At 41.8% G+C, this 26,991-nt stretch overlaps 2 protein-coding genes across 3 annotated transcripts; both read left to right on the forward strand.

Annotated features, from left to right (window-relative positions):
- The first annotated feature begins 277 nt into the window (after positions 1–277).
- jade3 (jade family PHD finger 3) lies at positions 278–14,483 on the forward strand. Its single transcript, XM_058402655.1, has 12 exons — positions 278–463; positions 3,485–3,553; positions 4,195–4,254; positions 4,462–4,541; positions 4,643–4,800; positions 5,518–5,708; positions 5,819–6,030; positions 8,152–8,319; positions 8,444–8,560; positions 8,644–9,102; positions 9,186–9,303; positions 11,251–14,483. Exons 3-12 carry the CDS (start codon positions 4,206–4,208, stop codon positions 12,054–12,056), a joined length of 2,358 nt encoding a protein of 785 aa, XP_058258638.1. The 5' UTR covers positions 278–463; positions 3,485–3,553; positions 4,195–4,205; the 3' UTR covers positions 12,057–14,483.
- A 4,739-nt stretch (positions 14,484–19,222) lies between these two features.
- On the forward strand, positions 19,223–26,899 carry plcxd1 (phosphatidylinositol-specific phospholipase C, X domain containing 1). 2 transcript variants are annotated; one of them, XM_058403454.1, is made up of 7 exons: positions 19,231–19,773; positions 19,856–19,986; positions 20,321–20,463; positions 22,992–23,120; positions 23,909–24,064; positions 24,974–25,154; positions 25,232–26,899. In XM_058403454.1, the coding sequence occupies exons 2-7, from the start codon at positions 19,863–19,865 to the stop codon at positions 25,474–25,476; spliced, it is 978 nt and encodes a 325-aa protein (XP_058259437.1). In that variant the 5' UTR covers positions 19,231–19,773; positions 19,856–19,862; the 3' UTR covers positions 25,477–26,899. The 2 variants fall into 2 exon arrangements, with proteins under 2 accessions (XP_058259438.1, XP_058259437.1); XM_058403455.1 differs by having other exon boundaries at positions 19,223–19,986; positions 25,235–26,899.
- The last annotated feature ends 92 nt before the right edge of the window (positions 26,900–26,991 follow it).

Raw genomic sequence — 26,991 nt, forward strand, 5'->3', positions numbered from 1 at the left:
AAAAGACAGACATTGGGACTGGTGCATGTGTTAACTGGGAGCTTGACAATGAAAAAGTTTGGTTTTGGTTTTGATACATGTGTGAAAGGGAAGTTTGATCATGAAAAAGCCCGGTTTTGGAGCATGTGTGTACAGGGAGTTTGATGAGGACAAAATGCCGGGTTTAGTGTAATATGTGTGAAAAGGGAATTTGATACAAAAGAGTTGTTTCCAAACCTATCCCCATACCGCAGGCCAGCATGGCCATGGAAGAGGCGGAGTTTAGGACCCTGCGGCCCGGCCTGTACAATAGGACTGTTGTGTGGTAGTGGAAAGGAGGCTGCAGCTTTTTTCTCGTATTGACATTGTGCACCTGGACATATCTTTAATAATACACATTTATTCACATCATTCTGGACCTCTAACGCGAGCAGAACTATCCGGAGATCTCAGTGGGTTAATCAGAGCTGGTTTGGAGTGTAAGGTAAGACGCTTTTACATGAACAATACTGCTCGTGTTTTCCCAGCGCTCAGTGTGCTAAGGCTGCTCCAGGGCCCTGTGATCACTGCCCCGCTTTCCTACAGCGGGCTTTTCTCCCACTTTGTATATTATATTTAATCACATCAGCCGTAAAAACATGACGAGATGCTTTATTTTTAGAATCGAGAACAATCATGTTCACACCGCAAGTGGAGCTGAATATATTTCACTCTTTATCCAGGTTGTAGTCGTCGTTATAACGTAGGGCGGCTCGAGTTTGGCGCCAAGGCCGTATCAAATCCCACGTTAGCATTAGCATTTGATTTGGCCTGTTCCGTGAAATGCTCCCATAACTGTTGACTGGCGTCGTACGTGTACGCGCGGGACATTATTCTGTTATTTTAATTCATTTTTAATCTCGCGAATTAGATAAATGTCTTTGCTAGGGCTCAGAAACCACAATACACCAAAAGGGGTTGATACTGACCTGGCAACCCGGTTCAAGATGGCGCCTCACTCTGTCACGCTTTTTACACCCATATTACTCACTAATAGTGATTAAAAATCACAAACGGAACTCGTATAACTATATCCATAGATTAAGTTGTAGCTAAATTCTTGTGTTGAAATGTAATCTTTATTTTTACCGTAACGCTATTATAGTTTTAACATCAACTCACAAAAAAAGCTGTAGAACGGCTTAAAAACTTTTTTTAAGCATATGTGCGTATTAAAGTGACTCATGTAAATGTTTTAACTTATTTATTGGCACCAAATAAACAGCTGTAAACTAAAGGAAGTCGTTTGTAAAGAATTTCAGCCTCCAGGAACGCGCGCAAAGCCCCGCCCATTTCCTGAACCGGGGGCGTGGTTAGGTTAGGGCTCCCCCAACACGGCCTCCCTCTTCCGGTATCTACGGATTTCCCTTGTGGAAAGAATATATGATTATATCCTGTAATTAGAGGAGGTAAAGGTTCACAACTTCCGTACTCGAGTAGAACTGTAAGGGTCACTACAAAAATCTTCAGATTACAAAAGCACGAGAGTGCAAACTTTTATAAATGAACTTGATCAAATACCATTTACCATAATTAATATTTTGTCTGTAAATGGTTTTACCAAATGAACCCCAAAAAACCTGATATAAATAAGTTGTAAAACTCGTTGTATTTCATATGTGCATGTTGTGAAACTGCAATCAGCTGTAAAGGACATGTTCACATTTAGCCACGCCCACAAAACTCCATAAAAGGAAAACAGAGCTTAAAATGACTAAATGGTGATAGAGAACTTCCTTATATGGAAATGTACACAAACTTAAGACTTTAATGTAGATTATATCAATGAATTTCCATTTCCTACAAACAATTTGCTCATAAATGTGTTTGTTTGTGATGAATAGACCTGTGGATTTGTTTACATTCACATACTCGACCCCGCCCCCAAAAATTAGCAGCTATTTCAAAGAACGCCTTGTTTATGATGTTAACTGTATTAGTTAGCTATGTTAGATTTCACTTGAGGTGAAAATGACAAAAAATCAGTGTTTAAAAGAACGTATCGGACCTGTTAGACTGTTAGATTGATTATGTATTATTTTTACCACAACACAGTCGAGCGGTCAAATCTGATTGGTCGGAATTTGTGTGCATTATTTTTTGTATAAAAATGGAGTTTAAGCTGTGAACAGTTTATACGAATGTGCTCGGTCTGATATGTTATTGTTTCCATAATAACAGCTCAGACAGATGGACTCATGGTGGACATGCAAGAGTAAGGATTAACAGGAAAGTCTTCAGGACAGATGATGTTACACTTTACGGTTTCATGACAAGCTGGGTTTTGTGTGTGTCTAAGTGTGCATGTAAGTGAGAGTGTGTGTTTGTGTGTGTGTCAGGAGCAGACGCTCCTCTAAATCCTCGAGTGCTCCCTGTAACATGTGTGTGTGAAACCAAAGGTTTTATTTACTGAGTTTCTACACTTCTAAAGGATTGAGGATTTGTTCCATCTCAGTTAGTGTTTACATCCTGGAATAAAAAAAAAGTTTGCTTTATTTATTTTAGTCTTTTTTTTTCTTCTTTTTTTATTTAAATAAATAAAAATTAAATAAATGATATAAATGTGGGCGTAAATTGGTGGGAAAACACAGTGTACAGTCATCGATGGCTATTTATTTTTAAAAAATATTATTAGTAGTAGTATAAATAATAAAATTAATAACAAATGTAATACCGATAATATATTTAGATGTTTGACATTTTTCTAACAAAATATTAGCATTTTTTTTCTGATGTTATTATTATTGTTATTGTTAGCATTTAGTATTTCAATGTACATAAATGCAAATAACTAAATAATAATTTCGTCATTGCTTAAATTTGTTTTATTCATTACTATTTGTTAATAATTGTCATGACAGATTTATAATAATAATAATAATAAAAATACTAAAATTACTAAAATAATAGCTACATCTAAATTCTAATAATAATAATAATAACAATAATTTTAAAAAATGCTAAAATTACTACAATAATAATAATAATAATAATAATAGCCAAATCTAAATTCCACCAATTCATAAAATTATTAAAAAAATACTGTACGATAATTAAAAAAAAATATATATATAAAATACTAAAAAGACATTAAAGCATATTTTATGTATTAAATAAAAAAAAATACTTTTTCTAAAATTTATTTATTTTTAAATAATTGTGTGTAATTCAGATGTAAGTCACACCTACATTATTTACCTTTTTTTTTTAAAATGTTTTTGTTATTTATGAAGAAGGTCAAACATGTATGATAAAATAATTCCATAGTGAAATTATATTTAATATATTTATGTAACTGGTTTTTAAGGACATGAGATAATGTTTACTAAAGCATCTTCTCAGTGATAGAACAGTGGATTGTAATGAAAGCACACACTCTCGCGCTCAGCACTCACGCTCAGAACTCGCGCCCGTCCGTCCGGTTGATTTCCCGTGGTTTAACCCGGTCTGTGTGTGTGTGTTACAGGAATGAGAACTGGATGCCGGACGCAGGCTGAGAGAACACATTAGCTCGCTCTACGGCTCGAACTTTATGGTAAGGCGGAGACTGAGCCACACTCCTGACTCTCCTGATCATAGAAATACATTGGCGTGGGCGGAGTCTCCCTTCTGATTGGTCAGATTTGTTTCCTCTAGTTAGGAGAAGGTGTCTTTATTGTTTGTGGAAGGAGTCTCCAGTGTCAGGAGTTTGTTACGCTGTAATGTATGTGAGGACAGGAAACAGGAAGTGTAATATAATCAGCTTAGAGAGAGAGAGAGACAAAAAAGAAAAGACAGAAAGAGAGAGACAGACACTGACCTGAAAGAACAACAGAGAGAGAGAGAGAGAGACAGACAGAGAGTGTCACTGTTTCCATCCCAAAGCTGATTATATTACACTTATATTACATTATATTACACTGTTCCTGGAGGCTGAAATTCTATACAAACGATTTCCTTTAGTTTACAGCTGTTTATTTGGTGCCAATAAATAAGTTTACATGAGTAAACATTTACATGAGTCACTTTAATACACACATGTTTAAAAAAAACAGTCTCTCTCTCTGTTGTTCTTTCAGGTCAGGGTATAATAACAGTGAAATATTGAAGTGTAATATATTACAGATAAACTGAATAAAATTAGTGTATTCTCTCTCTCTCTCTCTCTCTCTCTCTCTCTCTCTCTCTCTCTCTCAGGATAAATCAGGATGAAACGACTCAGGACTTCAAGCAGTAGTGACAGTTCCGACAATGAGAGTGAGGAAACACACACACACCTTCTAAATGTACAAATAAAATGATGGTTATTATTTTTATGGTGTGATGTCTTATAAGCCTCCATATGTTATTTATTTATGTATGTATGCCTGTCGTTGTTTTGTTTATTTGAACTGCTTAAATGGCCACATCCTGGACTTCCCACCTACTGAACCTCATGTGTATGATATTCCTCCTCACCTCCAGGTCCCTCCACCTCCTTTTCCAAGAATAAGTATGGCAGTAAAGCGGGGACCCCCACTTCTGCCCAGAAGAAGCCAGCAGAGGTCAGAGCTCGGACACACACTGGTTTATCTGGAGTTGTTCATGACTTGTGCAGTGTTTCTGTGGTCAGTGTCACATGCTGGTGTGTGTGTGGTGTGTACAGGTGTTCAGGAAAGACCTGATCAGTGCCATGAAGCTACCGGACTCGCACCACATCTCTCCTGATGATTATTACCTGCTGGCTGATACCTGGAGGCAGGAGTGGGAGAAAGGGGTGCAGGTCCTGGCCAGTCCTGATACCATACCCCAACCCTCTGTCAGGTCAGTCTCTCTCTCTCTCTCTCTCTCTGTCTCTGTCAGGTCAGTGTCTCTTTCTCTCTCACGCTCTCTCACTCTCTCTCTCAGGTCAGTCTCTCTCTCTCTGTCTCACACACACACACTCTCACTCACTCTCTGTGTCAGGTCAGTGTCTCTATATGTCTGTCTCTTTCTCTCACACACTCGCTCACTCTCTCTTTGTCAGGTCAGTCTTTCTCTCCCGCTCGCTCACCCTTGTTCTCACACTCTGTCAGATCTATCTCTCTGTCTGGCCAGTGTCTGACTGTCTCTCTCTGTCAAGTCAGTATCTATCTCTCTGCCTGTGTCAGGTCAGTGTCTCTGACTTTCTTTCTTTCTTTCTTTCTTTCTTTCTTTCTTTCTTTCTTTCTTTCTTTCTTTCTTTCTTTCTTTCTTTCTTTCTTTCTTTCTCTTCCGTCAGGTTAGTTTCTCTCTTGCACTGTTCCTCTCTCAGGTCAGGTGTCTGTCTCTGTTTTCTGACACCCTTTCTTTCTGTTTACTTTCATTGTTCTCCTCTTCCTTTGTGTCTGTCTGTCATTTTTTGTTTTTTCCACTTTCACAGTACAACATAAACATCATGTCATTGTGTTTTCTGTTCCTTACACTGCCCCAGAATTTGACTGTATTAGCACAAAGTGTGTTTTTCTGTTAAACTAACTGTGTGTGTGTGTGTGTGTGTGTGTGTGTGTGTGTGTGTGGCAGGATCATGGCAGAGAGGCCGAAGGAGATTCTGTTCTCCAGGCCGAGGAAGTACATCCAGTGTTGGACTCAGGACTGCACAGAGACAGGCTACGTGAACATTAAGGAGCTGGCTGAGGCCATGTGCAGGTATGACCTGGACGACACTGACCTGTACTGGCTACAACACCTCAACATGGAGCTGCTGCACATGGGTCAGTCCTCACTCTCATAACTAGGATTCAAATAGATTCATAGTTGTTAGCATTTTAGACTAAAATTCCTGTTAATGAACACATTTGATATTGAACCTGCTGTCCATCAGGGGAAGGGACGGTGGACGAGCTGACCATGGAGCGAACCATGGAGGCTCTGGAAAGAAAGTGCCATGACAACATGAACCACGCCATCGAGACGGAGGAAGGGCTGGGCATTGAGTACGATGAGGACGTCATCTGTGATGTGTGTCGCTCACCTGACAGCGAGGAGGGAAACGACATGGTCTTCTGTGACAAGTGCAATATCTGTGTTCATCAGGTGAGAACACACACACACACGGAGTAAGGTCTGTCTTTAGATTTCCATTGTAAGTGATTTTCAGATTTTTGCTCAGTGCAGACGCTCAGTGCAGACGCTCAGTGCAGACACTCAGTGCAGACGTTCAGTGCACAGAGTTTCAAAAGTTCTGTTTTGTGTAGAAGTGTTCTGGTGTGTTACAGTTGTCTGTTTTCTGTGTGTTACTGTTTGTCATGTGTGTTTCTGTCTGTCTGTCTCATGTTGCTGTCTGTCTTGTGTGAGTGTGTGTTATTTGTCTGTCTCGTGTGTGTGTGTATGTTGTCTGTCTCGTGTGTGTGTGTTGTCTGTCTCGTGTGTGTGTGTGTGTGTTGTCTGTCTCGTGTGTGTGTGTGTGTGTTGTCTGTCTCGTGTGTGTGTGTGTGTGTTGTCTGTCTCGTGTGTGTGTGTGTTGTCTGTCTCGTGTGTGTGTGTGTGTGTTGTCTGTCTCGTGTGTGTGTGTTGTCTGTCTCGTGTGTGTGTGTTGTCTGTCTCGTGTGTGTGTGTTGTCTGTCTCGTGTGTGTGTGTTGTCTGTCTCGTGTGTGTGTGTGTGTGTGTTGTCTGTCTCGTGTGTGTGTGTGTGTGTGTGTTGTCTGTCTCGTGTGTGTGTGTGTGTGTGTTGTCTGTCTCGTGTGTGTGTGTGTGTTGTCTGTCTCGTGTGTGTGTGTGTGTGTTGTCTGTCTCGTGTGTGTGTGTGTGTGTTGTCTGTCTCGTGTGTGTGTGTGTGTGTGTTGTCTGTCTCGTGTGTGTGTGTGTGTGTTGTCTGTCTCGTGTGTGTGTGTGTGTGTTGTCTGTCTCGTGTGTGTGTGTGTGTGTGTGTTGTCTGTCTCGTGTGTGTGTGTGTGTGTGTGTTGTCTGTCTCGTGTGTGTGTGTGTGTTGTCTGTCTCGTGTGTGTGTGTGTTGTCTGTCTCGTGTGTGTGTGTGTGTTGTCTGTCTCGTGTGTGTGTGTGTGTGTTGTCTGTCTCGTGTGTGTGTGTGTGTGTTGTCTGTCTCGTGTGTGTGTGTGTGTGTGTGTTGTCTGTCTCGTGTGTGTGTTGTCTGTCTCGTGTGTGTGTGTGTGTGTGTTGTCTGTCTCGTGTGTGTGTGTGTGTGTGTTGTCTGTCTCGTGTGTGTGTGTGTGTGTGTGTGTTGTCTGTCTCGTGTGTGTGTGTGTTGTCTGTCTCGTGTGTGTGTGTGTGTGTTGTCTGTCTCGTGTGTGTGTGTGTGTGTTGTCTGTCTCGTGTGTGTGTTGTCTGTCTCGTGTGTGTGTTGTCTGTCTCGTGTGTGTGTTGTCTGTCTCGTGTGTGTGTGTGTGTGTGTTGTCTGTCTCGTGTGTGTGTGTGTGTGTTGTCTGTCTCGTGTGTGTGTGTGTGTGTGTGTTGTCTGTCTCGTGTGTGTGTGTGTGTGTTGTCTGTCTCGTGTGTAATTTTCTGTTTTGTGTGTGTTACTGTCTGTCTGTCTCGTGTGTGTTATTGTCTGTCTGTCTGTCTTGTGTGTGTGTTACTGTTTGTCTGTCTCGTGTGTGTGTGTTACTGTCTGTCTGTCTCGTGTGTGTTATTGTCTGTCTGTCTGTCTTGTGTGTGTGTGTGTCTGTCTCATGTGTTTGTGTTACTGTTTGTCTTTCTCGTGTGTGTGTTATTGTCTGTCTGTCTGTCTGTCGTGTGTGTGTGTCTGTCTCATGTGTTTGTGTTACTGTCTGTCTGTCTCGTGTGTGTGTGTGTGTGACTGTCTGTCTGTCTCATGTGTTTGTGTTACTGTTTGTCTGTCTCGTGTGTGTGTGTTATTGTCTGTCTGTCTGTCGTGTGTGTGTCTGTCTCATGTGTTTGTGTTACTGTCTGTCTGTCTCGTGTGTGTGTGTGTGACTGTCTGTCTGTCTCGTGTTTGTGTTACTGTTTGTCTGTCTCGTGTGTGTTTGTGTTACTGACTGTCTGTCTGTCTCGTGTGTGTTTGTGTTACTGTCTGTCTCTCTTGAATTTAAAAATGTAAGGTGATCAGGACTCGCGGTTGTTTGCCCAGAAAGTTTGTGTGTCTCTGATATAAGCAGTCCTCTGTGAGACTAAGATGTTGTTGGCTTCTACTTAATTTTTGTGTATTTAATTTGTATTGTATATCCCCACGTCTGTAGGCTTGTTACGGCATCGTAAAAGTTCCAGACGGAAACTGGCTGTGTAGAACCTGCGTCCTGGGCATCAACCCACAGTGTGTCCTGTGTCCCAATAAAGGAGGAGCGATGAAGGCCACGCGAGCAGGAACCAAGTGGGCTCACGTCAGCTGTGCTCTCTGGATACCTGAGGTACGATCCCATATCATTACACCAACATAAATCAAGCACATGGAGCAGATCCTCTGTTACTGATGTGCCTTCATACACAGGCTTTAGATGAAGTGTGTGTGTGTGTGTGTGTGTGTGTGTATAGGTGAGCATTGCATGTCCAGAGAGGATGGAGCCCATCACAAAGCTGTCTCACATTCCACCCAGTCGCTGGTCTCTCATCTGCAGTCTCTGCAAGATCAAAACTGGGGCCTGCATCCAGGTAAGACGTGCAGGAAAAAAACCCAGACGCTTCTTCTGTAACATAACGTTCCGTAAGCTAATTCCCTTAAATCCTTCTTCCAGTGTTCGGTGAAGAACTGCACCATCCCTTTCCACGTCACCTGCGCCTTCGAGCACAACCTGGAGATGAAGACCATCCTGGACGAAGGCGACGAGGTGAAGTTTAAATCCTACTGCCTGAAGCACAGCAAGCCCAAAGCAACCGAACCCGGTCTGAGCCCGGCCCGACACAAACCCCCGACCGAGACCGAGAAGGTGGGGCTGAGGGCGCAGAAGCTCCAAGAGCTGGAGGAGGAGTTCTACAAGCTGGTTCAGCCGGACGAGGTGGCGCAGGAGCTGGGGCTGCCTCTCCACCTACTCGACTTCATCTACCAGTACTGGAAGCTGAAGAGGAAGAGCAGTTTTAACAAAGCCCTTCTACCTCCTAAAGAGGAGGAGGAGAACCTGCTGAGGCAGCCGCAGGAGGACAGCATACACACGCGCATGCGCATGTTTATGCATCTCCGCCAGGACCTGGAGAGGGTTGGTGTCACGAAAACCGCAGCCTTGAATGCCTTCATACGTCTCGGAGTGTGTTTTAATCTCATTTCTTTTTCTTTCCTCAGGTGAGGAACCTGTGCTATATGGTGAGTCGGAGAGAGAAGCTGAAACTGTCTCAGAGTAAAGTCCAGGAGCAGATCTTCAACCTTCATGTCAAACTCATGAACCAAGAACAAGCTGCAGGTAATAAACACAAAGTGTTTAATTACAGAGCCGCAAACAAGTGCAGAGTAGGAGAAAATGATGTTCTGCAAACCACAAAAGGTGCTAATCATCTCAAGCAGCAGAGAGTGGGATTAGAAATCACTAAACACCAGAGAGTGGGATTAGAAATCACTATAAACACCAGAGAGTGGGATTAGAAATCACTATAAACACCAGAGAGTGGGATTAGAAATCATTATAAACCCCAGAGAGTGGGATTAGAAATCATTATAAACCCCAGAGAGTGGGATTAGAAATCATTATAAACCCCAGAGAGTGGGATTAGAAATCATTATAAACCCCAGAGAGTGGGATTAGAAATCATTATAAACCCCAGAGAGTGGGATTAGAAATCACTATAAACCCCAGAGAGTGGGATTAGAAATCACTATAAACCCCAGAGAGTGGGATTAGAAATCACTATAAACCCCAGAGAGTGGGATTAGAAATCATTATAAACCCCAGAGAGTGGGATTAGAAATCACTATAAACCCCAGAGAGTGGTATTAGAAATCACTATAAACCCCAGAGAGTGGGATTAGAAATCACTATAAACCCCAGAGAGTGGGATTAGAAATCATTATAAACCCCAGAGAGTGGGATTAGAAATCACTATAAACCCCAGAGAGTGGGATTAGAAATCATTATAAACCCCAGAGAGTGGGATTAGAAATCACTATAAACCCCAGAGAGTGGGATTAGAAATCATTATAAACCCCAGAGAGTGGGATTAGAAATCACTATAAACCCCAGAGAGTGGGATTAGAAATCACTATAAACCCCAGAGAGTGGGATTAGAAATCATTATAAACCCCAGAGAGTGGGATTAGAAATCACTATAAACCCCAGAGAGTGGGATTAGAAATCACTATAAACCCCAGAGAGTGGGATTAGAAATCACTATAAACCCCAGAGAGTGGGATTAGAAATCACTATAAACCCCAGAGAGTGGGATTAGAAATCACTATAAACCCCAGAGAGTGGGATTAGAAATCACTATAAACCCCAGAGAGTGGGATTAGAAATCACTATAAACCCCAGAGAGTGGGATTAGAAATCATTATAAACCCCAGAGAGTGGGATTAGAAATCACTATAAACCCCAGAGAGTGGGATTAGAAATCACTATAAACCCCAGAGAGTGGGATTAGAAATCACTATAAACCCCAGAGAGTGGGATTAGAAATCACTATAAACCCCAGAGAGTGGGATTAGAAATCACTATAAACCCCAGAGAGTGGGATTAGAAATCATTATAAACCCCAGAGAGTGGTATTAGAAATCACTATAAACCCCAGAGAGTGGTATTAGAAATCACTATAAACCCCAGAGAGTGGGATTAGAAATCACTATAAACCCCAGAGAGTGGGATTAGAAATCATTATAAACCCCAGAGAGTGGGATTAGAAATCACTATAAACCCCAGAGAGTGGGATTAGAAATCATTATAAACCCCAGAGAGTGGGATTAGAAATCACTATAAACCCCAGAGAGTGGGATTAGAAATCACTATAAACCCCAGAGAGTGGGATTAGAAATCACTATAAACCCCAGAGAGTGGGATTAGAAATCACTATAAACCCCAGAGAGTGGGATTAGAAATCACTATAAACCCCAGAGAGTGGGATTAGAAATCATTATAAACCCCAGAGAGTGGGATTAGAAATCACTATAAACCCCAGAGAGTGGGATTAGAAATCATTATAAACCCCAGAGAGTGGGATTAGAAATCATTATAAACCCCAGAGAGTGGGATTAGAAATCATTATAAACCCCATTATTAGCACAGCATCTCTTGAGATTTTGGTGTGTGTGTGTGTTTCTGGAAAGATCTGGCTGTGAAACCGTATAAAAGAGCATGTAGAGGAAAACTCATATTACTGATGTCCAACCTTCTCACCATTTTCTGATGAATCCCTCTGTCCAGAGCTGCCCGTGTCATCCAACGTGGAGAACCTGATCTTCCCGCCTCCTCCCAGGATAACCATCAAACTCAAAATCAAAAGCAAAACCAGCACCAAGTCGGGAAACGGTCCGTTGTGTCCGGATAACAGCAGCAACGTGTACGACGTGGGCGGGGCCGGGATGGGGCAGGGCAAACCTCAGCTCCAGCACAGCCGAGCGCCGAGGGACGAGAGGACCAATGGCATCGTCCCCATCACCAAGCCGACAGGGAAGCCTCTGGCGCTGCATGCCGCCCTGCATGGCCACGCGGCCAAACCCGAACAGGACCGACCGCACCAGCATTCGCTCAAACCCAACGGCATCGTGGAGAAGACCACGGTTCAGAGAAATGCCTCGTGCCACACGACTCCGCCCGAACCAGGGACGTGCGACAAGCATTCTGGGAAAAGTCAGCCAGGCGCGTTTCATAAATCCACCATGGAGCACTTCAGCAGAACCCTGAAAGAAGCCACCGTCAGCCTGGTACGGACTACTGCCGATCTCTGGAGCGGCAACAAGAACGGCCATAAAAACAAAGAGAGGATGAACTGCGGAAAAGCCACGAGTGCTGAACGAGCACCGAAGAGCGTCAGAGGATACCAAGAGAGCGACGGATACTGCCCCGACCTCGAGCTTAGCGACTCGGAACCTGAAGCCAGAGGCAAGCGACAGAGAGAGAGGGAGCGGACGGGGAGAGGGCTGAGCGAGAGGAGTCCGGCCGCCGGCTACGGACGTGGAGGAGCTCGAGGGAACGTTGCGCTAGGTTCCAGGAATTCGGTGCAAAGGTGACGAGCTTGCATACGCAAAAAAATTTCCCGCCGACTGATGTAGGTCTGCTGAAGTAAAGCTCTGTCGCGTCTCTCAGGAGGGATGAGCTCCCATCGCACCGGCCGACGGCTCGGAAAAAGCGGTTCCGAAAGTGGTGTCGGAGCTGCCTTATAAACTACACACATGAGAGACAACACTGTCTAGCAGTGTTTCTGTATATACTGGTTAAATAGTTTTTTTAGGTTGTGTATATATTAGCTGGTGTATCAGGAGTGATGTTGATTTCCACATCCTCCAAACATTCTTATGGTTATGCAAATAAATAAACGCATAAGAACGTCAGAGTCTGACGCCATGGGTTTGTGTCTCCCTGCCTGCTGTTCGTGTTAGCGTTAGCATGCTTGGCTGATCCTCCGTTCCAAAGCCGGTGTGTCTTGTGAGTAGCTTCTGGGTACCTACGTGTATCTGATGAGAGTCGATTTTTAATTTTTTAACAATGCTATATTTTTTACTTTGCAATGTTTGTAGGGGGTTGAAGAGAATCGTAAGAACTGATCTGCCAGAGAAGTTTAAACACTGTATCACTATAACGCTATAACACTATGTGGCCACTAGCGTGCAGTGTGGGGAGCAATTTTTTAGTGTTTATTTTATTTCGGTCAGATCTATACTTTCGATCGTGAGCTGTTTAGAGAGAGAGAGAGGGTGAGCGCGAGTGTGTGTTCTGAGTTAGATTCCAGACCAAATCAGTGTTGGACATATAAAAGCAGAAATAAATTTTCCACTTGCACATTTTTCATATTTCTTTTCCTACTGATGTGTCGTTCATGAAGGAGTCGACTCTGAGTCAGTTCTTTTTTATCTAATTGTTGAGAATCGTCTTGCAAATATGACCGTTTTTACTTCCTCTTTTGTTTCTGTGAAAGTAGGAAACGTTTTTTTTTTGCTCTTCCGGTATAAATGCATCAAAATGCTTCCATGGAACTTTCTTTTCAATCATCTAAGCTGCTTATTAGTGGGAGTTAATTTATCTTTAGTGACCGCAATTATTAAATCAAATAAAACTTTGAAGTCTTTGTCCATCCGAACAGATCCGGGGGGGGGGGTCCACTTTCAGTCGTGTTTATGTTTAGATAAGTTATTCTAGAAAAAATGGCAAGGAGTCATTTGTGGGCCTAATGAGTCGACTCTGATTCATAAGTGAGCCAAATGATTCACTGACTCACTGAAAATGGCAAAGAGTCATTTGTGATTCAAAGGTATCGACTCTGATTCATAAGCTGAGTCATATGATTCACTGACTCACTGAAAAGAACTGGTAATCCTTTCCCCCATGGCTTGCATCCCTCATGTGATGTTTTATTTTAATAAATCTTTGAAATTATCCCTGACGGTGTCCAAAAAACATGACATTGAGTCATTTCTTTAAAAAATGAGCTGAGTAAAATGATTCACTGACTCTCTAAAAAAGGAATAGAGTTCTTATACCAAGATTTGTGTCCATTATTTTGTATATTTGGCTGAAAAATAAATCTAATTGTTGCAGACCTTTGCTATGTAAAAAAAAAAGAATCGTTGGCTTGTGACCTGAAAGAATCAAATCTTAACTTATTAGTAAGCTGAGCCATATGATTCAATGATTATTGTAGAGCGAGTCACTGAGTCATTTGTGAGCTGAAAGAGTCGACTATTTGGTGAGCAGAGTCAAATGATTCACTGACTCACTAAAATAATCTTGAATTCCCATCAGACAACCTATAACTTAATAATTTAGTCGACTTACTTTTTTTGTGCTGCCTTCACCTCGTTTGCATGAAGTTCAGATTTGTCAGGTTCCGCCAGTTGTGTTCCCATCATGCACTGCACAACGCTGCAGATCTCTCTACTGTAACAAAGACGGGAAGTTGTGAGTGGACACGTACCATTAAACCACCAAACCCTGAAATGCTGCAAAGTACATAGCTTTTAATAAATTTGCATATTAAAGTGGAGGAAACTGCCACGAGCTAGGAGACTAGCATGTCCGGTCTGTTGTGTACTTACCAGACCAATAATCCTGCCAAAAGAAGTGTACACACACACACACTAATAATAATCACATACTTACACTGAATAAATGTAAATCAAGAATGCTCTTTTTTTTTTTTCTGAACCTCTCCACATCCTGACCCGCGCAGCTCTGTGTAACGTGACCTGAACCTCAGTGTTGCTTCTCTGTAGCTTGAATCCAGGTCTTGATGATGGTCCTTTATGTTCTTCCAGGAAAAAACCCCAACAGCATTGTGTACTGTGTGCTACTACAGGCAATAGACGACACTGTAACAGTGTGCATGAACTTTACATCACGTTTGGATACCAGTACTGTCCTTTTTTCATTATTTCTTACCTGATGCTATATATTGAAATGGATTTTTTTTTAAGACTGAGCCTCTTGCAATAAAACTTTGAAATGCAAACTGGTTTGTTCTGAATTTTGTTCTCTTGGAGTCGGTTAGAGATGTTAAATAGAATCTGCATTTATTATTTTTATGTTCAGACATTTCACAACTTTCACTACAACCTGATATTTGAACACACGAACACACTTGGACACACGACTGATTCACTTCAGGAGGCATCTCCAAAACTGCAGCTCTTGTGGGGTGTTCCCGGTCTGCAGTGGTCAGTATCTATCAAAAGTGGTCCAACGAAGGAACAGCGGTGAACCGCCGACAGGGTCATGGGCGGCCAAGGCTCATTGATGCACGTGGGGAGAGAAGACTGGCCCGTGTGATCTGATCCAACAGATGAGCTACTGTTGCTCAGATTGCTGAAGAAGTTAATGCTGGTTCTGATAGAAAGGTGTCAAGGCCCTTAATTCTCTCTGCATCATAACTGTCCCTGCACTCTGATGTGAAGAAAGGAATTCCACTGTGTTGTAATGTATGTGTGGAGATAATAAAGGCTTTATAGCTGCTCTAAGGTAAGTGAGAACAGGAACTAACTTGGTTACTTAGGAAGCAGCACAATGTTTAACTAGAATATACAGAAAAAATACAAAAATCATCTTCACTTTAAAACCAACAGTCAGTAATTAATGAACTGGATGAAATTTATATTAGTTTGTGGAGTTTATTTGACTAAATCCTCCCACATGATTTTATACTTAGTTTTTGTTAGACTTGGTGCTTTTTCCAGATATCTTGGCTCAGTTTGGCTGTGAATTCCGTTCTTTCCTTTTCCCCATCCTTTTTCTTCCCCTTTTCCCATCCTTTCCCTTCCCTTCCCTTTCTCCATCCTTTCACTTTCCTTTTCCTTTTCTTTCACAATGTGGTAGCTTAGTAGTTAAGATATTGGCTTACTGATTGGAAAGTTGTGAGTTCGAATCTCAGGTCCTCCAAGCTGCCACTGCTGGGCCCCTGAGCAAGGCCCTTAACCCTCAGTTGCTCAGCTGTATAAAATTGTAAAAGAAATTGTAAGTCGCTCTGGATAAGGACGTCTGCCAGATACCAGAAATATAAATGTTTCTTTCTTTCCAGCTCTGTGTAAGCAGTAAAATTAGTGCTGCCTCGGGCGTATTGATTAATTTGTAAGCGCGAGCTGACTTTGAGTCGAATGTTTGCTTAGATCAGCCTGAACAAGGCAATAAAGATCTTTTAGTGGTCCTGCAGCAGGAACCTGGCATTAAGAGATGGTGAGATAGTGCTAGGCATTAACTCTGTACACAAATATGTGTTATTTCAGATGGATAGGAAGTGCTGACCTGAGCTTGATGTAGCAGCTTCATTGCATCCACATGGAAGGTTTTTATGAAGATATCAGTATGAAAGTGTAACAAAAAAACAGTAACGTCTCTGGTGTGGTTGATCCATGCTAATCACCAACTGCTATCATGAATTTATCATCTGATAGGTAGGCATCTAATCAGCCTAAATCTTAATCCGATTTAATCCGTACACTTCGGGTCATCCTGTTCCGACTGCAGTCTCAGGTTCTGGTTTTAGCTCACAGGAGTGATTCCTGATGTGTAGTCCATCCACCTCAAGGTTTGACATGTAGAGGGTTCTGAGATACTTTTCTGCTCACCACAGCTGTACAGAGTGACTGTTTTCCTGTCACCTCTCTCATGGTCAAAGCTTTTCCTTGGATGTTTTTCTGACAGACTTTACAGACTGGAAAATCCATTAAACTTGCATCTGCATGATTTGATGCATTGTGCTGCTGCTTCATGACTGAATAAATGCCTTAATAAGCAGGTGGACATGTTTCTAAAGAAGCCTGCGGTCAGCATACAGCACTTCAGAAAAGCAAAGAGCTGCTGGTCATGAAGTACTTAACTCATGGCAACTATCCAATTATCCATCTATCCATTTTCTGTAGTGCTTATCCTACACAGGGTAGATTATCTGGGGACTCTGGGCACACGGTGTGTGTGTGTGTGTGTGGGGGGGGGTGATGGGGGGGCGACAAACTGGACAAGGTGCCAACTCACAAACATTCATGCACTGCAGATAATTTCGAGATGCCAATCGTCCTACAGCACATGTCTTTAAACTTGGTGAAGAAACACCTAAACCATGAGGAGAACATGTACACACACACACACACACAGGATGGGAAGTGAACCCTTAACACTTCCACAGTGTTGCAACCACTACACAGAAAAAAATGAATGTGATCGGCTCATCGTTGTCATAGAAACCTAAGCAGGGGGTCGATTACTTACAGTATTTCAATCTTTGAATGATCCATAAAGATGAAATGGAGTCACTGTGACTAATGGAAACACTGTTTACTTATTTTCATCTATGAATTTCACCTATTTCTGATAAACAAATACCCAGAGATCAAGTGGGATGTTCCCCAACCTGTTAAGGTTGTGACTTTTTTATCTCATGACTACAATGAAGGGCAGCACGGTGGCTTAGAAGGTCAGCAAGAAGGTCCTGGGTTTGAATCCCGGGTTCGAACAGACAGGGGCCTTTCTGTGTGGAGTTTGCATGTTCTCCCCGTGCCTGTGTGGGTTTACTCCGGGTACTCCGGTTTCCTCTCACAGTCCAAAAACATGTACATTAGGTTGATTGGTAATTCTAAATTGCCCATAGGAGTGAGTGTGAGTGTGTGTGGTTGTCTGTCTATATGTGTGGCCCTGTGATGGACTGGTGACCTGTCCAGTGCCTTACGCCCCATGTTTGCTGGGATAGACTCCAGCAGATCCTCGTGACCCTAATTAGGAAGCGGGTATAAACAATGGATGGATGAACTACAATGCACAGTAATTTGTTGTCTAATCATGAACTAAGATTGTTGCCAGTTGTTGTGGTATAAGAGGAATAAAACACTACAGAGCATCTGTATCCATCACGCCATCCAGCTGACACCAGTCCAACCCAGTATATGCTTTTGTTTACTTTAAAAACAGTAATTACAGCTTTACTGTGAATCAGGCACTTAAAGTAAAGCCTAAACTACAAAACAATCATACTTTACCATGTACGCAGAAATCGGTGTTCCAACAGGAAATGTCTTTTCACTCCTAACAGATGAATAAGCACAGAGCTCCAGCATACATAAGACCCATTTAGAGTTTGTGTACAGTACAGAAACACTACAGTGGTCATCTAGACCACGTGGCATCTTAAGCGTACTGTGTAAATACTCCATTATACCATGAAGCACAGGAGCTTTTTGTTTGTCTCCGATTTTTATGTCACTGAAAAGGTTTTGTTAAGTAAAGCAGGACAAAGAGAGAGAGTGAGCAGCTCCATGAGAGCCATTGTAGGGAAATCCTAGTGAGGTCACTAGAGGGTCAGTTGATGCTTTGTGTAAATACGGGATCAACTGGATGTCCTGGTTGACACAAAACAAAACGACAAAACTTGCATTCGATTCATTTAAACAAAATATCGTTTATATGTTTTGTCAAACAGATTTGGCAATGCAGGTATTTAAATGTGAGGTGAGTAAAAATGGACCTTAGCACAATCGTATCTTAAAAATAAACTGTGTTTACTTCAAAACAATCAATTCAGACCATCTTTAAAAGATTACACCACATGATGTGAATTGGTGCAATGGTGTCTATCAGATTTTTGTTTGTTTACATGAGGGTTACAAATAAATATGGAGTCTGAAATAATGGTGACAAACTGCCTTAATGGGGTGGGACCATCAAGGTTTCCATAGTTTTCTAACTTTAGTATGTACTCTATATTGGCAAAAGTTGGCTGGACTCGGCCCCTTAGTTCCAGTGAAAGGAACTCTTAATGCTTCAGCTTCATACCAAGACATTTTGGACAATTTCATGATCCCAACTTTGTGGGAACAGTTTGGGGATGACCCCTTCCTGTTCCAACATGACTGCACACCAGTGCACAAAGCAAGGTCCATAAAGACATGGATGAGTGAGTTTGGTGTGGAGGAACTTGACTTGCATTTTGTGAGGTCAGGCACTGATGCTGGACCCAAAGAGGCACTGATGCTGGACCCAAACATTTTCTGTCGGGTTGAGGTCAGGACTCTGCAAAGTTTGGTATGAAGCTGAAGCATTAAGAGTTCCTTTCATTGGAACTAAGGGGCCGAGCCCAACCCCTGAAAAACAACACCTGATCTCAATGATTTGGAGGGGTGTCCCAAAACCTTTGGCAATAGAGTGTAATTTTTAAACCATAATTTGACTATAAAGCCCAATAGTTTTACTCTAAAGCTTTATTAAATGTACACCACATACACTTTCTGAAGTAAACGATAATGTACATACACTTCATGGTACCTGTACCTCTCTTAAGAGCGTACCACAGAAACCCAATCTTTCATAAGTACATGATTACCATCAAACTTCAAATAGACAGGAACCAGTAAACTACCCTTACTGACCACTGGAAACCCATTAAGAACTAGACATCTCTAATGGGTTTTAATGATTTTTGTGAGCAGAAGTGTATTATGGTTCAGGTGCGAGGGGGGAAAGTCCAGCAGTTACTGCAGTGTGCTAGAGTCTGAGCTCAGCATTTTAACACACACACACACGCGCGCGCGCGCAGAACATATTCATGGGGAAAATATACGTTGGAAATGTCATTGAGAGCCGTTAGGGCTCAGTAAGCTAGTATGCTAATTACCGGCACGCAGGCGACCTACAGACTTTATCCGGTTGTAGCACAGCGTTTATCCGGTTGTAGCATACATGTATATCAGCAGAGTGGAAGCGAAACTCCGCCTTAATTCAACCCGCCGGCTCACAAACACCGACACGGCTTCATCATCTAGCTCATTTCTCGAATCTAACTCTACCCCGGGCTTTGTTGAGGAAGGTGTTGGACTTTATTATGGTCATTATTGATGATTGATTTTACACGGAAGCGATGGCAGGACGCCAGTTTTCACGGCGGAGCGCCTGCGCCTTCCGGACTATCGCGTTTCGGAAGCCGCACAATTTGCATCGGAAATCCTCTGAACTTGATACTTGTCATGGCTAACACTTGAACCTGAACCTATATTTCCACCTGGGAATCATTTCTGGAGTATTTCAAGTCCTAAAAATCAAGCAGGTTTGAATGAACCTGCCAGGCGCATCCACCTCCAGCACCACCTCCGGTCTCCCGTGTCTTAACTGGATTTCCTGTTTTCCTGTTTAATTCACAACTCATCCCGGGATTATTCCAACTTCTGGAAAAGCAGGAGTTATGTTTCCAGGGTTTCTCTCCCACCCTGTCATGTCCATTTGAATATCTTGATTTGAATAGACATTTGGCAGGAGGTTTGTCCTTGCTGCACTTCCAGACTAAATCACCTGGGATCTTAACCATTCCAGCACATTATTAAACCCCTTTCCTTTACAGGTTCGACATGTCACATGAAGCTCCATCGGACGGAAGCCTGGTGTCGCTCAGAGGCCTGTCCATGGACGTCTGGATGGCCAGTCTGCCAAGTGAACTCTGGGACATCCCTTTGTGGAATTTGGCCATTCCAGGTAGCCGGCATTTTTTGTCCACCTAAACGTCTGTCTCATTAGAGTGTTTTTTTTAATTCATGGCCAATTACGCATCATAATGACAACCATTCTCTCTGCATAATTAGCCTCAATGGTGTCGTGTTTTAATAAGGATAAATGGTTCAGTCAATGGGTGGTGGCACAGGCGGTGTCAGGTTGCCTTTGTGTTATGTGCCCCGTCAGCACCACTTTGTAGTCTGATGTTAATCCATCGTGTACACGATCTACAGGATGATCGTAATGCATTTCTGACATCATCATACACTTTGTTCTGGTTTGATTGCTGCTGTTTTATTTTTTTTCTTCCTCACAGGAAGTCATAATGCCATCACTTACTGTTTGGATATGAATAACCGCTCTCCCATTGACCTCAAGCAGCCCGATATGCTCCAGAAGCTAGACAAGTACATGAAGCCCCTCATACGACCGTTTGTCTACAAGTGGGCAATCACACAGGTAAAGATTTTTTTTTTTTTAAAAATGTTCATCAGTGTTTACTCTCACCTGGATGATGTAGATTTGTACCTAAGAGCTGCTGGAATCATAAACACTGTCTCATAAGTCACTCATCCAGGACACACACTCACACTGAACATCCTGTACAAACACACACACTAGTGTTTATTGTGTGCACTTGTGTAAGAGTAATTATTTTATTTATAATCCTGCTATCAGGGAGTTCCCTACTGAGTCTGGTTCCTCTCCATGTTTCTTTCTTATGCCATCTCTGGGAACTTGTCCTCACTTTATGATTTCATTTCCTGTTTTTAAAAGTGCTGTATGGGTAAAATCGAACTGAATTACAGTCAGTGTGTGTATTCAGGGTATCCACAGGTTATCAAATATTTATTTAGAAAGTAAAAAAACATGCCTTAAAAGCACTACAAAACTAATTATAGCTAAAATAAATGGCAAAAACTATTGTGTTATCTTAAGAATACGATACACATCGGATATTGTGCTAGATATCATCTGCGGAGGCTTTGCTTTCTGTCAACAAGACGCTTATAATGCCACAGAAATGTGGTCGAACATTTCATAAGCTCTTTCCGCAGGCTTGGTTTTCATGGCTTTCGTCTTAATCTGATCTCCATTAGTGACTTCTTCGCTCTAATGTTATATTCATAAATATATTTATAGTCCTGATTTTGTTCTTCGAAGCTCCGTGGTGTGAATCCTACACTGTCTCTGGAACACGTTCCTTCAGCTGATGGTGGCAGTGGAGATGATGCTGTAAAACTTCTCTCCAGCGATCCTGAGGTCTTTCTGACTGATCACCATTAACATGTGATGAAATGTTTCCTGAGAACTTTAGGAGACACTGAAATGATGATCCGTGGATGATGTAAATCGTATGATCTGGAGCGCAGTGCTCTGAGGACCGTTCCGGAGACGTGTAGAATCAGCACCGAGGTACATTAAATATATCGGTGGCCCAATACTTTTGAAGCACAACCACTTTGTTTTTCATTTAATTTGTCACCTTGACCAATCAAATGACTTTTTGTGGGGATGTTGTAGCTTAGTGGTTAAGGTGTCGGGTTACTGATTTGGAAGGTTGTGAGTTCGAAGAGATCCACCACGCTGCCACTGCTGGGCCCTAAACAAGATCTTTAACCCTCAGTTGTATAGAAATAATGGATGTATAAGAGATAAAATATAAGTCGCTCTGGATAAATGCGTCTGCCATATTCTAGAAATGTAAATATACAAGTGTCCTGGGAGGAGTGACAGGAGAGTCTTTATGATCACAGCAGTGGCCCCTAGGTTCAAATTTCCAGTATCCATGTAAGAATAAACACACTAACTTTTTTTTAAGCTGTGACTAAACCTAGTTTTATGAATATTAGGACAATTTTGCTGACAATTTTGACCACTACATACACAAAACATGCTCATGGACAGTAAAAACATCCTCATTACTTCAAGGTCAGTTTGAAAATTGTTAGCCTTTAGCCGATTCTCTTCAAAAGTTGATCATTCTGATTGATGACACAAAGCAGTAAAGTGGTCATGTTCATTTAATCACAGGTCTATTGATGGAGGATCTTCACTCTGACACCAAGAACACATTATCACTTCATCTATTCGAGACCATTATCACAAAGATTTTATTGGGATCTCATACAATAACACTGATCTCTCGCTGTCTCTGTCCTCTTTAACGATTACACTCGGCTTTCATACACAACTGTTTTCCACGCAGTGCCTTTTCACTCTTTACACCTTAAATCAGCATTATTATAAAATACTCACCAGCATTAAAAACAGCTTTAAAAGCATTTCATTGAATTTGCTCCTAGCTGCACATTTTTGTTGTTGGATTTTATTTGCTTTGACGGTGACTCTACAATCTCCTGAAAGAAAAGCTATTAAACAGGAGCATGTTTCTGTTCAGTCTCCGACTCCGGCCGGATCAATCCCCACCCAGCGGGGATGAAATTGCCTTCTGCTGCTCTGCAGAAAGCATCCAAGCATTGAAGAGCTGTTTAAGCACTTTTATCATTATTATTTATTTATTTTCTGTAAAAAATCTGTTTGAAGAAATGGAAAACTGAAGCCGTGTCCCACTTTCAGTTATACAAAAGAAACCGACGAGGAAATGTGATCTGAATTCCGAAAACTGTGCACTTAAATAATAATAAGAGATCAAAATATCAGTGATTGTGAGTATTGTGTAATAACGTAATATTCTCTCCATATACATCGACAAACACTTTCATTACAGCTTTTAGATCCTTTCAGGTTTAATATTCAGGTCTTTTTGAGGTTTATCTTGTTTGTACTTGACTATACAGCGTGATTAAAATGATGTTAAAGCTAATCTGAGCAGTAAATATGCTAACACCTCGTACAGCTAGGATCCATGCGTAGCTGATTTATGAAGAAATGATGTAACGTGTTTCCCTCGCGACGTCCCTGATCGGTTTGGTATCACCCTCATCTGCGTTAATAATGGACGTGTTTTGCATTATTCACTGCAGGAGCGCACCGTGAGGGAACAGCTGGACTGTGGCGTGAGGTACTGCGATCTCAGGATAGCGCATCGACCCAACGACAGCTCCTCTGATCTCTACTTCTACCACGGGGTTTACACCACTATTACTGTAGAGGTACGCTGAACTGACCTTCAGGAACTGGACATGCAGGAGTTGTAGTTTGATTGTCAAGCTTCAGTGCTTGCTTGGTTGACTCTCCATCCGGGTCCTCTTTATCCAGACACTGACTTCTGGGTGATGGACTCCTCTAGATGGAGTCTGGATCATGCTGTATTTATTTTTAATGAATTGTTACACTTCTAATGAAACTGATTACACCTGAATTACATTCGAATGTAACATGGGAATTTCCAAACTCCAGCTGGACAAAACTAACTATGTCATGTCAACATAGACACATCATTGTATATTTTCAAAGTGAATCCATCATAATCATAGGTTGGTTCTATTTTTAGCCCAAGCTTGGTGGCACGACTTCCTGTGAGGAGCTTTGACATGGAATGCTTGGCTTGGGTCAGTTCTTTGTAAGCAGCCGTACAGTTTACATACGCTTCATATTGGGAATATTGGTCATATTTTTGGGCAGCTGGAACGGATTATCTGCATTTACATTATTTCTAATGGGATAATTCATTTCACAATACAAATTGTCACCTTAAGAACTCGCCTCCAGAACCGATTAAATTCCTGTGCCGAGGTTCCACTGTACTTTTTACTTTAAATGGGAAAAATATGAATTTTCCAAAAATGCGTTGACAAGTTCTTTGCAAAAACTTACCACTAAATGCAAGCTAGCAGTTAGGTGTAAAGGTTCCCGGGGGGTGAAAATTTATGCATGCATTCTAAGCTTTATTGAATATGCCTGTGATAATTTACTTTTACTTACTTTTTTCTGCTGACAGACCGTGCTGAAGGAAATCAGGGCGTGGTTGGACGCACATCCTAAAGAGATAGTCATCCTGTCCTTCAGTCATTTCTTGGGCCTGAGTCAGGAGCTCCACACACTCCTCATCTCCACCATAAAGAGTGTGTTCAGCCCAAAGCTGTGTCCTAAAACGGTATGACCCTCTTCACCATGTCCAGATTACTTACATATCACAAGCGATATGCAAATTATTATAAGATGATGATGTGATATCTGGGAATATTCAAACTGCAGAACAGGCATGTGTGGCTAGTTAGATAGATAAAGAGCGTAGACAGTGTTGGATGTCGAGACTCCAGCTAGTTACTGCTACTGATGGCAGGAAAACATGGCTGTGTTTTCAGTTCTGCGCGTCACGTGTGTGCATTTTTAAAAGAGGTTAAACATATAGAAATGTTCCTGTGCTATTTGTAGTGGATTTTCTGTTATTGTTGTTTAAAAACATTATATCACAGCACGGTTGAATTTTGGCTTCTGATTGGTCAGTGCAGGTTTATATTAAAGCACTCGTTGTAATATGTTATTGTTGCTATAGCAACGGTTCGTTTACAGGGACGTGAACAGCAGTGCTCCACAATTGTGTAATTGTTTCTATGATGATGTTATGATGATTAGCATCTAGGGAAGGAGTCTCCAGTGTTAGCACCCAGAGCTGAAGCTGTATCTTTTTCTGTCATTCGTATGTAACATGAAAATACTGTTTTGTTTTGTTTTTTTTGGCTTATTAACTACAATATACTGAAGAAAAAAGAATGTGGAGAGGGAATGAATGTTTATAGCTGCTATAATGTATATAAGTGAGAACAGGAACTAGCTTCACAAAATGAAATGTAGCTATAAATGGATAAAAAGTATGGCATTAGTAATTGCACTTCATCACACTCTCATATTCCTGTCGTTGATTATTTTCCTGTCTAAGCAAAACATAGAATGTTTTATTCCTTGATAATTTAACGATTAATATTAATAATAAGTGGAGAATGCTTTGAGAGTCACTTTGCGTGTTATGAATGTCGGAATAATTGGAACGTTTTTCCACCAGGATGTGGTCACGCTGAGGAGTTTGTGGAGTTCGGGTCAGCAGGTGATCGTCTCATACGAGCACAATGTAGCGAACTGCCACACGGAGCTGTGGTCTCATATACCCTACTGGTGGGCTAATAAATGTAAAGCCGAAGCGCTGATCGAGGAGTTCGAACGCAGGAAACAACACGGCCGTCCAGGTAACGCTCATCAGATATATCCTCATCAGTCACACAGGAAAGTTTCAAATATAATATACTTGTGTATCATTTCACAGCAGGCTTCTTCGTGACGGGGATTAATCTCACCGAGGACCTGAAGTACATCTGCTCGCATCCCACAGAGTCGCTCAAAGACATGGTCATGTCGACGTATCCAATGCTCCTCGCCTGGGTCCGGGAGCAGAAGCCTGGATCCTGCTCTGACTCGCTCAACATCATTGCTGCCGATTTCGTGACTGAGAGCGAGTTCATACAGACTGTTGTAGCACTGAACGAAAATCTGCTGAGTGGAAGCACATGAGGATGAGGATGAGGGTGAAGATGCAGCTGTTTGTTTCGCACAATATTTGGCGCATAGCACACACGTTTACTTCTTCTCTGAAACAGACCTGTAGATATCTGAGGAGACTCTTTTAAAGATTTCAGTTACGGGTAGGATCTTAACGCTATGCACTAAACGTTGACTTGAATTTTTATTATTACTATTATTATTATTATTATTATTAATAATGACTTGTATGACTACTGTGCTGTCTTTATCCTAACGTTTTACCTCTGTACCCTGGCAATAACTTGTAGTGGAGTTTTAAAAGCAGACCCTCAGAAAAGAGAAAGGGAATATCCAGTAGTGTTGCTTGTTACTGAAGTGTGAACCTCAAGGCTCGGTACTGGGTATGTTTAAAATGTAGCTTTGGGGTGGGAAAGTGAATGTAGCATAAAATTAAAGTCTCAGAACTGACTGTTTTAAAACTTCAAGGATTCACTATTCGAGCTGTCCATGAATCTTGTAATCATGAGCACAGTTGTTGGAATTGACATTCATGAAGTCCACAGTCTACATTTCTGCCATTTGGCAGACGCCCTTATCCAGAGTGACTTACAGTGTAACTCATTTTTTTATACAACTGAGCATTTAAGGGTTAGGGGCCTTGCTTAGGGGCCCCAGCGGTGTCAACTTGGTGGACCTAGGATTCGAACTCACAACCTTCTGATCAGCAGTCCAACACCTTAACCACTACAATTAATGAAATAAAACATAATGGGCCATGCTGTTACAGGAAAATTATCAATGCTTAGGTGGTTTTTAATATCCTGTCTACACATACACATAGAAACAATAACATATTGGCACAACCTCTGTACTAGAAAATTTTTACTCAGCACATCCTGACCAATCAGAATCCAGAATTCGTGACAACCCAGTGACAAGCAAAGCTACAGAGTACTACCCTTTTCTATTTTCCGAGACTGCATGCTCAGCATAAGCTTATGTTTTCAATTGATTTTACTTCAGTTGAAGGGTGGGGTCAGTATCTCAGGAGGTGTGCGGGTTTTAGTGTGAAATGCTGATGAATGCAACTTTTTAAAAAAAAATGTTTTTCTGTTGAATGTGAAATTGTATAGAAAGCTTTCTGTATCCGTGGTACAGAGCAGAAGGAAACTTGCTGCCGATTCCACTGCTACTTGTGGAATTGATGTCAACAATAACCCAGGCTCAAGTTTACAGTGGAAAGCAATCTCATACACCACATTAAACCGAGCACAGCATGTCTGAAGAAAAGCATCGTATCATGTAATACAGTATGTTCCAGCTCGAGGAATTACTCTACTGCTGCATGACATCATTCCATCCCAAGCATGACGCTTTTATTGAATGCTAGAAAACGACAAGCGTCTCAGTTATTTATTGCTGTACACAATATTATGACCTGATGTTTTAAATAAAATACACCTGGCTGACTGCGTGAAACACGTCGTACTAAATGTACCTACATATAACCACGACTCTACAGGATTCTGGATTCTGATTGCTCTG

The sequence above is a fragment of the Hemibagrus wyckioides genome, linkage group LG11 (genome assembly GCF_019097595.1).
Source record: "Hemibagrus wyckioides isolate EC202008001 linkage group LG11, SWU_Hwy_1.0, whole genome shotgun sequence".
Lineage (NCBI taxonomy): Eukaryota > Metazoa > Chordata > Actinopteri > Siluriformes > Bagridae > Hemibagrus > Hemibagrus wyckioides.